The following is a 14,118-nucleotide window of genomic DNA, read 5'->3' on the forward strand; positions in this document are numbered from 1 at the left end:
AGAGCAAGGTGGGATGCCCAGGGCTCCAGGGATCACAGAAGCAGGCTGACTGCCAGAGTTGGAGCCATGAGCCCCTTCCAGCCAAGCTCTGGGAGTGGGAAGAAGTCAAATAAAGGCGCCTCCTTACTTCCGGGAGTCCTCACTAATGTCTGATTCCCTTCTATCAGGAAGTCATCCCCGGGGGCCTGGGGCTGTGCCCACACAGCTGTCTCCTCCCTTGCAGGGAAAGCTGTGATGGGAACACTTTTCTCTAGGGAGGAAATGGGCAGGGACTGACATCTGTGTCCCACCAGTATGCAAATCATCTTGTGAGACAAGTGATTTTGCAGGAAAACACATCCTGTTCCCTCTATCACATTTCCTTTGACGTCTGGGGGAACCTGTTGGGGTGGTCAGGGTCAGAGAGACTGTTCTGGGAGCTCCTGTTCACTAGCCCGTATACCCCAGGAGCCAGAGGGCTGGTGAAAGCCAGAGCCTGTAGGCTGGACATCCTGGTCTTGGCAGCTGAAAAGGGAACTGGCCTACGTCCCCTCTCTAGCCTGGTTCCTCCAGCCAACAGGGAAGAGAGAGGAGCCCAGTGGAGCAGTGTCTGGGGAGCCAGTCACCTGGCTTCCAGGGCTGACTCAGCCCATAATCCACTATAGACAAGTCATTTCTGTCTCTAGGTCTTAGTTTCCTGATCTATAAAATGAGACAGTTAGATCAGTTGTTTGCAACTTGGGGAACATAGATCCTTAAATGATAAATGGGCCTCAGGAGGTTGGTGCTGCCCACAGTTGCATGCACATGTCTATGCATGTGCATATTTTTCTGGGGAAGTGTGCAAAGCTGTCATCTGTTAATGGTGAGGGGAGAAGTCTGATAATCAGACAAAAGGTTTGGTGATCTCTGTGGTCCCTTGAGCTGACTGCTAGGTAAATGGAAGCTTCTTGAGGACAAGGATGTGACTTATAACAACAGCATAACATGGCATCTGACACCCAGGAGATGCTCATTAAATATTTCCAATGAATGAATGAAATGCTGGGTAAAGATGACAGCAAAGGATGGAGGTGTTCACCAGGGTGGAATCCCAGCTGTGTGAGTTGAGGTGGCCAGCGATGACGAGGCTGGGGAGGGAACAAGGTGGTGGGAAACGAAAGAAATGTATCTGAAAACCCACCCTAGAATGTGCACAGTCCGTGGGCTATCTGGCTTGGGTTTCTCATCTCTACCAGACATACACATCTCTAGCTCCTCTTGGTTCCTTAGGGAAAACTGAGCCAAGCTAGACTCAACCCAACGTACAGCAACTAAATCGGTTTGGTTGCCACAATTAAAATTCTCAAGTTTCTCCAACCAGAAGAATCCATAGAACCTAAAGAGTGTAGACTCCCTGCCTGATCTCGGAGGGTCACTAGAGCACCTGCAGGAGTGACAGTAAGGCAGTGAGTGAGTGCTAAGTCACTTCAGTTGGGTCCAATTCTTTGTGACCCTGTGGACTATAGCCCACCAGGCTTCTCTGTCCATGGCATTCTCCAGGCAAGAATACTGGATGGGGGGTTGCCCTCATTCCCTTCTCCAGAGGGTCTTCCCAACCCAGGGATCAAATTCAGGTCAGCAAACAGGGGCAAGCCAGCTCCTTATCTGGGACACCACCAGCTTTGCCATTTCAGCCTCCACCCTCGTGGCCCCACTGGGACCCCTGGCTGAACTCCTTCACCTTGTAGTATCTTTATGCTTTCTTTCTCCACTCACACCTTCTCCTTTGCCTACAACTATACACTGGTTTCTACGTTGGCCTCTCCTGGCCTTAATTAAAATGCCTTCACACGTTTTTTAATGGCCTGGTAAAATGCTTGTGATTTGGTGTTATGTGAGGAAAAAAAGAGAGATACAAATTGTGTATCTACAGTAAAGCCTCACCCCCCTAAAATAAACTAATATTAATAGGAATATGGATGCTGTATACATTACAATGTTATATGATTTATATACTATATATTTATGTCTAATATTATAATACTTTAGTGCTGTGTCTTAAGACCATATTATTTCTCCCCTATTTCTCCATTCAGGAAGTGCGCTTAAGTGAGAGGTATGCTGGGAACTCAACAGCGTGCCTAGCAGGGAAGACTATAAACAGGAAAACCACATGGTCTGGAACACCGAGGTTCTGGGCAGGCATGCTCTGGAGCTGGCTAAAGGAAGCTCATTCTGCCATCGTGCTCTTGGGAGGCCAGTCCTGGGAAGAAAGGTTCCAGCTGGTTGCGCCCTTCCAGGGAGGACCTCAGCCCACAGGGAGTAGAGAGGTGGGGTGGGCACAGGACCCAGTAGGATCCAGTTATCTTGCAGAGGGGGTGACAATGGCTAGAGTCAGGTCTGGGGCTCAGGATTGAGGCTTCCATGCCTGTAGACCAGGGGCAGAACGGTTGTTCTCTGGGGCAGAGGCGAGCATCCAGCAGCAAGATAGGAAGGAAGAAGGGGTCTCCAGTTGTCCTGGGGCTCACCTCATAGGCTAGATACAGCTGGGAAAGTTTTTGAGGAAGAACTGGACGTCATATCCCTCTTTCTCCTCTGCAGGCTGACTTCTAGCCTCACCTGTTTTCTGGGACCATTCTCTTTCCAAAGCCCCATAGGCATCCTTCCAACAGCACCAGTGTTAACATTGCAGGGGTAGGGGAAGGCCTTCCTAGAAGCTTTTGTACCCTTGGTTTTCTTGACCTCTAGCTGTCTGTCATTGTTCCTTTGAGACCACTCCTTCTTTTCCTTGGTACCCTTTACAAACCCTTCCCTCCCTGCTGGGGGTACCCCCCAAGATTCAATCCTTGGGACTCTGCTCTTCTTTCTTCAGGGGGCCTCTCTTCGAAAACCACACCCTCATTATGGTTGTGGCTGATGCCTCCATGTTTACAATGGATAGTGAAGGAACATGGTCACGGGGTCATGGAGAGACTGTTTAGGAGATCCTCATCACTTTGCAGAGGAGGAAAGGATCTAGATGAGTTAGGTGACTCCCCCCCAAGGGTCTCCCATCCTGGGTGACCTGGGCCTTTTTGCCACCTTCTCTTCTACTGTGTCTCCATCTCTCATAGCTGAACTGTGAGGTATTACACCAGCTAAAGGAGCATTTACAAACTCTCAGTAGCCTGGAAAGAAATCACCACTTAGTCATGAGTGGGTGTGAGCAACTGGGTTGAAGACATTCCCCCTGCCCAACCCCACACCTAGTCCACATCATCCTCAAACTGTCCCAGCCTGTGTCACGACAACTCCCTGGCCTTGGGAGAAGCCCCAAGCTGGTGGTTTGTCTTCCTTTTCCTTTGTTCTTCTGCCCTTGCTGAGAGCATTGGGAGGAGCTGCCTTTGCAGCTGTCCATTTGTAGATTACTATGAAAATAACCATAGACTGTGGTAGTGTTGTCTCCATTCTACAAATATCTATTATACCAAGCAATGCTTTGGCCACCTGATGCAAAGAGCCAACTCATTGGAAAAGACCCTGATGCTGGGAAAGATTGAAGGCAGAAGGAGAAGGGAGCAACAGAGGATGAGATGGCTGGATGGCATCATCGACTCAATGGACATGAGTTTGAACAAACTCCAGGAGGTAATGAAGGACAAGGAAGCCTGGCGTACTGCAGTTCATAGGGTCGCAAACAGTCAGACACAACTAAGCAACCGAACAACAACAACTGTATTCCCAGAACTTCCATGGGTGAACTTCCAGTGAGCAGAACAAATCCTTATCCTATATTGTCACAGAAATATACTGGATGAAGCATTTCAGCATTGGATGACACCTACATAAATCCAGAACAATGCTGGCTCAAAAGCTTTCACTATAGGGACTTATCATGTTGCCTGTCTAGAACAACACCTCCCTCCTTTAGGGGAACACCTCTTTCACCATTCCAACATGTAATTATGGAAAGAGCTGCCAATCAAATGTATTGCCCAGGTTCACAGAGGTGAGTGTGTAACCCAGTTGGGGCCAGTCATAGAACCCTAGGGGCTCATTGGCTACTGTGCTTGGTCTAGAAATAGTCACATGACCAAAGTTAAACCGATCAGAATGCTTCCATAGCTTTTTCATTTTAAGTTTTAAAAATTAAGTCTAAATACATAATTTGTTATCATTGAAAAAATTCAAGCCTGATAGTCTCCTGTGACCACCCTCCCCCAACCCTTAATCTTAGTCCCTCACCAGAACTTTCTCTATGCATTTGGGCACATTTAGAAATATGTTATAAATATACACACAGACATACCTTCAAACTTTTGTTTTTGTTTATACTTAAGTGACACCATATTGTATGTATCATTCTGCAAATTACTTTCTTCATTTACCAAGATATCTTAGGGGTTTATGTCAGTGTATATTTCATTCTTTTTAAGTTTCCATGTTTTCAGAGTATAAAGATACTATAAAGATGGACCTTTAAGTTATTCCTAATTTTGTGCTACAAACAACACTTCAAATAACACCCTTGCCTGTATTTCCTTATGTACACGTGTGAGAGTTACTGGTCAGGATTTTGAGAAGTGGCATCATCAGAGTAATAATATTCACATTTGTTTTTATAGTTTGCAAATTGTTTTTCTTTTTTTTTCCCTTTGGCTGCATTGGTAGTTCTGCTGGTAAAGAATCTGCCTGTAATGCAGGAGACCCTGGTTTGATTCCTGGGTCAGGAAGATCCCCTGGAGAAGGGAAGGGCTACCCATTCCAGTATTATTGCCTGAAAAATTCCATGGATAGAGAAGCCTGGCAGGCCCCAGTCCATAGGGTCACAAAGAGTCGGACTTGGACTCGACTGAGGAACTTTCACTTTCAAGGCATGCGAACTTCCCCAACCAGGAATTGAACCCACGCCCCCTGCAGTGGAAGCAGAGTCTTAACCACTGGACCACCAGGGAAGCCCTTTAAAATCACAATAGAGGGAATTCCTTGGTGTTCCAGTGGTTCAGACTCTGCACTTTCACTGCCCCCCACCCCCCAACCCAGCGTATGGGTTTGATCCCTGTAAGGAAATGGCAACCCACTCCAGTGTTCTTGCCTGGAGAATCCCAGGGACGGGAGAGCCTGGTGGGCTGCCGTCTATGGGGTTGCACAGAGTCGGACACGACTGATGCAACTTAGCAGCAGCAGGGAACTAATATTCCGCAAGTCACACAGCAAGGCCAAAAAAAAAAAAAAATGAAAATAAATAGAGTCAACTGTCCCTCTAAAGTGGCTGGGACAAGTTACACCCACTCCAGCAGTATATCAGAGCATTAGCATCTCTATTTTCCTCGTTCTTCACCGATACTTGAGAGGATCAGAGTTGAACATTTTTGAAATCTGACGACTGAAAAACTGTATGTTGCTGTTTGCCAAGATGTCTCAGGGGTTTGTGTCAGTGCTGGCACTGGTGGGAGGAGTTCTCTCTACTCTGGCACAGCCCTGAGAGCTTCAGGGAACCAACACCCAAAAGAGGAGGGTGAGTCCTGAGGGCGTCCATGAACCCAATTGTTCCCTCTGCTGTCTCCACAGTCAGCTTAAGTGAACTAATGCCTCCTCCTTTGGAGCCCAAGCTAATTACAGCTGTGTTTCTATTACTTTCAGCCAAAAGATCAAACTCCTCATTAAAAAGTATAGATGGCCATCATGTCTGTCATTCTTGTCACTGAGTTCACAAAGCTTACACTACTTCTCTTGTCTCTCTCAATGTTCCTTTTTTCTTTTCTCTTCTTTTCCATTCCTCTCCTCTCTCCTTGCTCTCCTCATTCACACCTCTCTTGCCCTAGGCACCATATTCAGGTATCCAGATCTCACAGGAAGGTCCTTTCCAGGAAGGGTAGGGTAGAGCAGCTACCCTATCTGGGAACAGCAGATGGAAAGAGTATTTGCCTGACTGGTTGGAGTCTTTGCAGAGTCAAAACCGACATACTCAGAGCCCAGTTTCTCTGCTTTAGCCTTGTCAGAGATGGCCAAAATCAATGTTAATGGAAGGGCCTACATCTCTGTTTTAAGGGAGAAAGTAAAAAAATAAGAAAGAAAGAAAAGGAAGAGAAAGTGCAAGAAAGACACAGTAAAAGGATTAGCTCTCCCTCTTTGGTTTAATTAACATACCCCCCAACAGTGAGTGAAAACTCATTTTGTTAAAAAATCTACATAGTGGTTGCATTAGAGACAGATACAGCATAAACACATAAACACAGGCTGTCAATGTTCTTTTGATGGTAGTGTGTGTTTATTGTTTTGTTTTATTAACAAAAGTGTGAGAATAAGATGCTAAATCACATGCGATTCGGACTAGAGGGGCGCAGCTCAAGCTTTCCTCCTGTAAACACGCTGGGCTTGCTCTTCCGCTGGCTGACCCAACCACTGAGAGCAAGCCGCTGTCAAGGGTGTTTCTCGTTGACATGACCTACGGCGCTGGAGGGTTCTGAGAACAATTCTTTTCAGATACAAGGTCATTTCACCCTGGAATAATTCTGAGAAGCAGAAATGGAATAGGGACAGCATCCCTATGTCAGAAAGTAGGGACCTTGCAGAAAGAGACTGTGTCCTTTGAGACCAAACAGTGACAACAGAATGACTCAAAAGCCCTCCCTCCCAAGAGTGGACATCTAAGAGAAAACTGCCGGAGAAAGCCTGGCTAGGCTGGGAGCTTGAGGTGGGAGGCAGAGCAGAGGGAAGCAGGTGCACCCCCAGGATGGCTGCAGGGCCAAAACGGGGACTTGGGAGAAGGGTGTCCTACACTGAGGACTGATTCAGAGTGAGAGCCTGTGAGGGGGTTGACAGCCTCTCATCATGGCCCCATAAATCTTTAGTACAATACCGCTACCCTATACACACATGCCCTACCCCACCCCCATGTCTGGAGGAAAAAGGTTTTTTCTAGAAACTGGTAAAGGGGCTGAATTTTACATTCTATTTGCTGGGGTCAAGATAGCTCACAAGCAAGAGAAGGCAATCTGTGAGGTGTCAGTGTATGCATATTTGTTCTATCCTTAAGCATCCCCAGGGCTTCCTTGGTAAAGAAACACTAAAGAATCTGCCTGCAATGCAAGAGACCTGGGCTCAATCCCTGGGTTGGGAAGATCCCCTGGAGATCCTTCTCCAGGGGCAACCCACTTCAGTACTCTTGCCTAGGAAATCCCATGGACAGAGGAGCCTAACAGGCTACAGTCCACGGGGTTGCAAAGAGTTAGACCCAACTGAGTGACTTTCACTAAGTATCTCCAATATCTAGAATGGTGATTGGCACACAGCGGATACTCAGAAAATATTTGTGGAGTAAATATATACCATTCCTCATGTACGCACTCTTCACTATGACCTCCTCCTTCAAAGTCTGCTCAGCATTCACCAAGACTCTGCTGTGACTGAGCCAGATCCTCACTCAGGGTACTCAGCGCCCAGCCCTGCTGCCCCAGGGAGGTCCTCACCAAGATTTCTGCTCCCCTCTCCTGTTGGAGAGGCTGGGAGATAAGATGTATCCCGAGGAAGCTCTCTAAGCTCTGCCAGTGAGAGCGGGGCAGGGGGTGGGGTAGGGAGGCCCGCCTTTTTTGCTTATAGCCAGGGCAGGACAAAGGACTTGTCCACCTGGTCCACCTGGTTCTCAATGCAAGGTCTCAGGTCTGCCCCCTACTGTGGGAACGAAGGAACTTTGCCCAGAGCACCAACTCACCAACTCCGAGCTGTAGCACTTTGCTCTGTGCCAGGGCGAAGCAGCCACTCTCACATGTGTTAGGATAGGTGGACTCTGGACAAAGACCTAACCTCTCTCAGCCCCAGGTCGCTCATCCATAAAGGAGGAGGCAGCTCCCTTTCTGCACCCCTGACCGTGACTTGGTGAGGGTCAAATGAGCTCAGACATGGGAAAGCACCTTGAACTCTAAAGCCCAGGCCAGATGTGGTGCTGCTGTTTTCTAACATAGGCCTTTGAACAAACACACACCTACACTACCCCAAGTGCAGAGCTTATACCTTCATTTTCCTCCAGTCCTCAGCCTGGGCCCCACTGTGCAAGCTGCTGGTGGCTGGGAGCGGCAGGCTCCTGGGGCCACCAACTGGGCCTGGATGCAACTGACACCTTGAGGGATGCTGATGGCCAGAGCAGGAGAGCCCCGGTCCCCTCACTAGTTAGGCCTCACAAGCAGAGGCAGCAAGCTGTCCATCCAGGTGGGAAGCCACAGACATGTGGAAGCTCACAGTAGCTTGGGTTCGATGCTAGTTAACCAGAAGGTGGGAGGCCATCGGGGCAGGCATGTCTCCCCATGCAACCCTGAGCCCCACATGAAGTCCCAGGGGAGGCTGAGGGATGCAGAGGCTGGGTCTTATCGTGACCTCAGACCAAGGAAAATCCCTGAGGCCTTGGTAGGCAGGGGGCAGTGAGGCACCTCCATGGATGTCTGTCCTGTATTTAGCAAATAAAAATACAGGACAGATACCCAGTCAGACCTGAATTTCAGATACACATCAAATACTTTAAAAATATAAGTATATCTCATGTTTGGGATATACTTATACTAAAAAAAATTTTTTTTTTTTTTTTTTTTTTTTTTTTGTCGATCTGAAATGCAAATTTAACTGGACATTCCCTATTTTATCTGGAAGTCCTGTCACCTCCACCAATGCCCAAGGGTAAAAGGGCTCAGGAAGCCCAGCCCCTTCCCAGAGCCTGGAGCCACAGCTCACTGGAGGTTCCGGGAACTCTCCCAAGAGGCCACTCACTGGCTGCCTGCCAAGACTGTGTCCTCAGTTGGTGACCCGCATAGCCCAGCACTGGGTAGAAGAGGAGAAGGACCACAACAGAAGGGGGAGCAAGGGCTTCCCTCGGGTGTTCACACTTGCCTCTGTGAGGTGACAGTAACCCATCTCCTTCACAGGGTCTTGTCCACATGGATGGAGGTCATGGTGGGCAGCGCTTTCACTTATTACAAGTCCTCTTCCTGAAAGGCTGTTGTCGCAGGGGCCACACATGCCTTTGTTCAGGTAAAGCAGGGAAAGCACTCCTTCCCTGGCTCAGCTCTTAATTGTGGTGTCCCCTGTGTCCCTTCCTCTTCCCCGATCCATCTTACCCTCTGCTTGGCTCCAGTCACCATCTACAGAGAGCTCCAGGCCTCTTTACAGGAATAAATTACAATTTTCTCAGGGTTGACATCATCCCAGGAGCCACTGCTCACAGGTAGATCATCCACTCTCATCTGAACCATGGAAATAGCCTCCTGGCTCCTTGGCATGCCACCCTCAGGTCCCCCACTTAAAACCTCTCATTGGAACCTCTCATTGGTCTTGGGATAAAGTCAAAACACCTCACCCATCTTCTGCTCTAAGGCAGGCACATTTCTTGTCATGTCACAAAGTGGCCAGCACTGTCCCTCTTCCCCAGCCCACTGTCCAGTCAAAAGCCTTGCAGTTGCCCTAACAGCTCTGCCCTTCCCCAGCAAGCCTCTTGCATCACAGCCCTCAATGCTCTTCATGAATTCCTTTAAATATTTCCTTCATTTCTGTGACCTTCCATGTCCTTCCCTGTAGAATGGTGATGTTTACTGCCCTGCCAGGCTTCTTAGGGTATCAGAGAATCAAATGAGAAAAGGGATGTAAAACTATTTTGTAAGCTGGGAAGTTGTGAGATGCAAAGAACAGAATGACAGGCAATCCAGAGAGGCTTACAAGCCTCCCTATAAGCTGACCTCAGATGCCCACAGGAAGGACAGGGGACAACGCGGGAAAGGGACCAAGGAAATGATGGTATGGGAGCAGGTATTTGAATGGGTGGGTGGGCTGAGCCTCGATGGGGGCTGCTAGTAGAGCAGCCATAACGTCCACATGGGGTCTGGGCCTGCATGGGGACTCCTGGGGAGGCAGGGTGGTGAGGAGGGGTGTAGGAGAGGGGGCTGTGGCCCCTTCCTTCCAGCTCAGCAGGATGAGTCATCTGGAGCTGCCGGCCCAGATCTCACCTTCCTCCACTGGAGGCTGGGCTGAAATGGTCCAGAGGGTGTGCCCAGAGCATGGAGACGGCAGTACAGAGGGTGAGTCACAGAGCTGAGTCAGAGCCCACTCAGCCCTTTTCAGGGCTCTGACGAAGGCTGTGCCAGCAGAGTAGCATTCTTCCAGCCTTGTCCCTTCATACACACACACACACACACACACACACACACACACACTTCTCCAGATCAACTGGATTTCTCCAGATCAACTCAACATGTCTCCCCTGACTGCTAGCCTCACTTATTTCCCATTGTTTCCCAGGGTCAGTGAAATCCTACTGGTCTCCAATGTAACAGACTCACAGCAGGGGGAATGAGGGAGGGAGCTGGTCTAAGACACAGCCCCTCAACACTGGGACAAGCTGGGCAGTCACTGCTCGAATACCCCAGGTCCTAGGGGGAAACACTGAGCCTAAAGATGTATCTATGAAGATTCTACCAACATTCTGTTTTCTTCTTCAAATTCATATGGAAGCTTTGACACATGTAAGCATAACCTGAGCTCATGGTCACAAAATAGGTTCCAGTCTGATCTGTCCATTTTCAGTATGAAGACTGACTTTGGGCTTTGACTCTGTAACAGAAAGAACCACTTGCCTGTATCAGAGAATATACAATAACAGGACTGGGATGACTTAGAAGTCATCAACTTCAATCTAACTGCTTCATTTATAGAGGTAAGAACTCAAATCCAGAGAGGAAAAAGGAAGCAAAGTCTTTTGATAATTTCCAATGATTCCGCAGTTCTTAACGAATATAACATTTACTACAAAAATAAACCATACTACCAAAAAAAAATGAAAAAGAAAAACAGCATTAATCCCAACACTCTTAATATATCAATGCTATCATTTTGCTACTATTTCTTTACTGTTTCTTTCAGTACAACTGTAACCATGGAATGAATGAAAGTTGCTCAGTCACATCCAACTCTTTGCAACCCCATGGTCTGTCCATGGAATTCTCCAGGCAAGAATACTGGAGTGGGTTGCCATTCCCTTTTCCAGGGGATCTTCCTGACCCAGGGATAAAACCCAGGTCTTCTGTATTGCAGGCAGATTCTTTACCAACTGAGCTACAGAGGGTTTCCAACTATAACCATACATGCATATAATTTTGTATATTACTTTTTCACTTGACTTTACTTTCTCAGCATTTCCACCATGTTATGAGAGTCTTCAAAACCATCATTTTTAATGACTATATAGTATTCCAGCATGAAGATGGTCATAATTTTTTTCAAGACTTGTTTAACCATTCTTTTATTGAAGGACATTTAAGTCATACCCAAATTTTGCCTATCATCATGCTAAATATTACTTTTCCACTTATTTCCTTGATTTCAATAGACTTCCATAAGTTGCTCTAAAGTAAAAAGTGTGAACATTTTTAAGTCTCTAAATATATGTTAACATATTTCTTTAAGATTGTACTACTTAGGGATTTCCCTGGTCGTCTAGTGGCTAAGACTCCATGCTCCCAACAAGGGGGTCCTTGGCTCAATCCCTGGTCAGGGAACTAGACCCCACATGCTACAACTAAGAGTCTGCATGCCATAAGAAAGATCAAAGATCCCACGTGTGGCCAAGACCTGGCACAATCAAATAAATAAATAAACAAAATTTCTTTAAAAAGAAAGATTGCACTAGTTAAACTATTGCCAGCAGAACAAAGGCCTATTTTCCCTGCCTCTTTACCCTCCATTTAATACCATGGCTTAAAATAAAATACTTCATCCATTTCAACAAGTTACCAAAATGTAAATGTTTCTACCTTCTGACTCACCAATTCCCCTGCTAGAATTAAGGAAATCATCTAGTGTGTACTGACATGTGCAAAGTTGTCCACTGTGGAGTATAATGGTGAGATACCAGGTATCTTAAAATGGAGAAGTGCATTAAAAGTCTATGCAGAAGGGCATTATTGGGGAAGACTTCAATGTTTTACTTTATACACTTCTGTGTTGTTTTAATTCTTCCATGAGCATGTACTACCTTTTTTTTTTTCTATTTTCTTGGCTGAGCCACATGGCATGTGGGATGTTAGTTTCCCAACAGGAATTAAATCCCTGCCCCTTGCATTGGAAGCACAGAGTCTTAACCACTGGACTGCCAGGGAAGTCCTGAGCACGTATTACTTTTATAATTAGCAATGACAAAGATATTTCCATATTGGAAAGAAAAAAAAAAAAACCTTGCAGAAACCACCAAGTTTTCATTGCAGTAAGTGCTGGTTCAGTACATCAGAACCTCTGCCCTTAAGCCTTACATGACCTCAAATTTTCTGTCAAATGGTAATGATACTACTAATGTCATAGGGTTATTGTGTCACTTAAATGAGATCATTCCTGTAAAATGTTTAGCACAAAGCCTTGCATTTAGTAAGTATGAATAAATGTTAACTACATTATTATTTCCTTCTGACATTTTTTTGAGTCCCCTACCCACAACCTTAGCCACTGTTTCTTACCAAGATTCCAATAACTCCCAGCCTCCAGGGAACAAAGCCTGCGTGAAGCCACGTTAGCCACATACCTTCCCTGAGAATTCTGTTTGGCAAATCATCAGCCATTAACCCCAGAACAACACAAAGGCGTGATTCGGGAGGGAGCGAGTGGTCCACGTATGTGTGTGGGCAGTGCACTTGAGCGTGAATGAATGCCCCTTCATTCCAGATGGTGATGAGGACGCTCAGCACTTGAGACTGGCAAAAATGAGAACACTTGTTTTCAGAAGAGCAACAGCTGGGGGGAAAAACAACCCAGAGAAGTAAAAATAAAACTATCTGATTTTTAAAAAATTGAAATTTCCAAGCACTCATCATGCTTAGAATCTCAAATACCTTATGCTTATTTTCAGAAAAAAAAAAAAAAAAACACCAAAATCCACTTTTTCAGAAAAAAAGAGCTGCGTAGAACAGCACTAAGCTGAGAGGCAATGGTGTGTGAAATTCAGTTAGGACCTGCAGTCAGACCCCCTTCCCCTGACTACCTCTGTGAATATGGCCAAGTTAATTCATGGTTTTCTTTTTTTGCATAATTAAAAAAAATTTTTTTTCTCTGTCTGTTCCTCAAGGCATGTAGAACTTCTCCAACCAGGGATCAAACCCAAGCCCCCTGCAGTGGAAGGAAAGAGTCTTAACCTCAGTTTCATCATCCATAAAATGGGAATGATAAAAATACCTACTTCGTGGGGTTGTGAGGATTAGTGAGTTAATATGTACACATAAACGCTCTATAAGTAGTAGCCATTACTGTTTTTGTGCCTGGCTGTTTGCTCTGAGCATGTATGCACGGGAGAACCAACAGTCAGGGAACAGTTCTGAGAGTCCTCTCTATAGACGTGGCCATGGAAGGAGGGCCAGCCCAGGTCTGCAGGCAAAGGTTTTGTGTGGTCTCAAACCTTCCTGAGGCCAGAGTCCAGGTGAAGGACCCCCACCCCTTGCCTGTGGCCTTTCCCAAGGCACCAGGCCCTGGCAGTCTCATAGAGGAGGAGAAGGGGCTGGGCTTGGGGTGGTAGAGGGGTTACTACAGTCAGGCAGAGGGAGGCTGACCTTGAGCACTGCTGCTCCTAGAATGACCTCTGATTACATGGCCCAGGAAGGCGGCAAGGGCCTGCAGGCAGCTTCCTGTCTGGAGACCAAGGCCTTGCAGTCCAGGGGCTTGGAGGAGAGGGGCAGGGCCAGTGGGAGGGGGTGGAAGTGGAGGCGCTGCTGTAGATGACAAGCCTGGAGGGGACTTTGGGGGAAGGAGAGAGGAGGGAGGGGTGCTGAAAAGGTAGTGGGGGTGGCCAGGCTAAGGCAGTAAGCAAGGTGAGAGACTGAAGGTGCTGGAAGGAAGAGGAAGGGGAGAGGGGGCTTTGTGTGTGTGTGTGTTGGGGGGTGGTGAGAAGGAAGGGGGAGGTTAGGGGGACAGTGGAGGTGTGTGTGTCGGGGGGGGGGGTGTCGGGGAGATGACCAGGACAGCAGGGTCCCTTCTGCTCCTCAGACTGTGGCTGTTTTCCGAGCCTCCTTCCCTCCTCTCCAGCAGAAACGCGGCCTCGGCCTTTCTGGCCTTTTCTGGCCCCATTGCTCATCCGCACGCCTCCTCCTCCTCCGACGCGCTTGTCAGGCAGCCGCTGGGGAGGACGCGGCGGGAGCCTCAAATGCCACCTACTCCCGG

The 14,118-nt window shown here is 47.4% G+C and overlaps 1 protein-coding gene across 2 annotated transcripts in view; it reads right to left on the reverse strand.

Annotated features, from left to right (window-relative positions):
* LOC102404037 (solute carrier family 4 member 1 adaptor protein) overlaps positions 1 to 14,118 on the reverse strand; it is a 73,478-nt gene that overhangs the window by 20,951 nt on the left and 38,409 nt on the right. Inside the window, exon 14 of one of the 2 annotated variants that reach the window (XM_045162345.1) lies at positions 6,274 to 6,455. The exons of the other annotated variant lie outside the window; for it this stretch is intronic. Coding sequence (XP_045018280.1) covers positions 6,289 to 6,455 — 167 coding nt within the window. The 3' untranslated portion in view covers positions 6,274 to 6,288. Of the gene's footprint in view, positions 1 to 6,273; positions 6,456 to 14,118 lie in introns of those variants that run through there. 2 annotated transcript variants of the gene reach the window in all.

Source organism: Bubalus bubalis, chromosome 12 (genome assembly GCF_019923935.1).
Source record: "Bubalus bubalis isolate 160015118507 breed Murrah chromosome 12, NDDB_SH_1, whole genome shotgun sequence".
In the NCBI taxonomy this organism is placed as follows: Eukaryota; Metazoa; Chordata; class Mammalia; order Artiodactyla; family Bovidae; genus Bubalus; species Bubalus bubalis.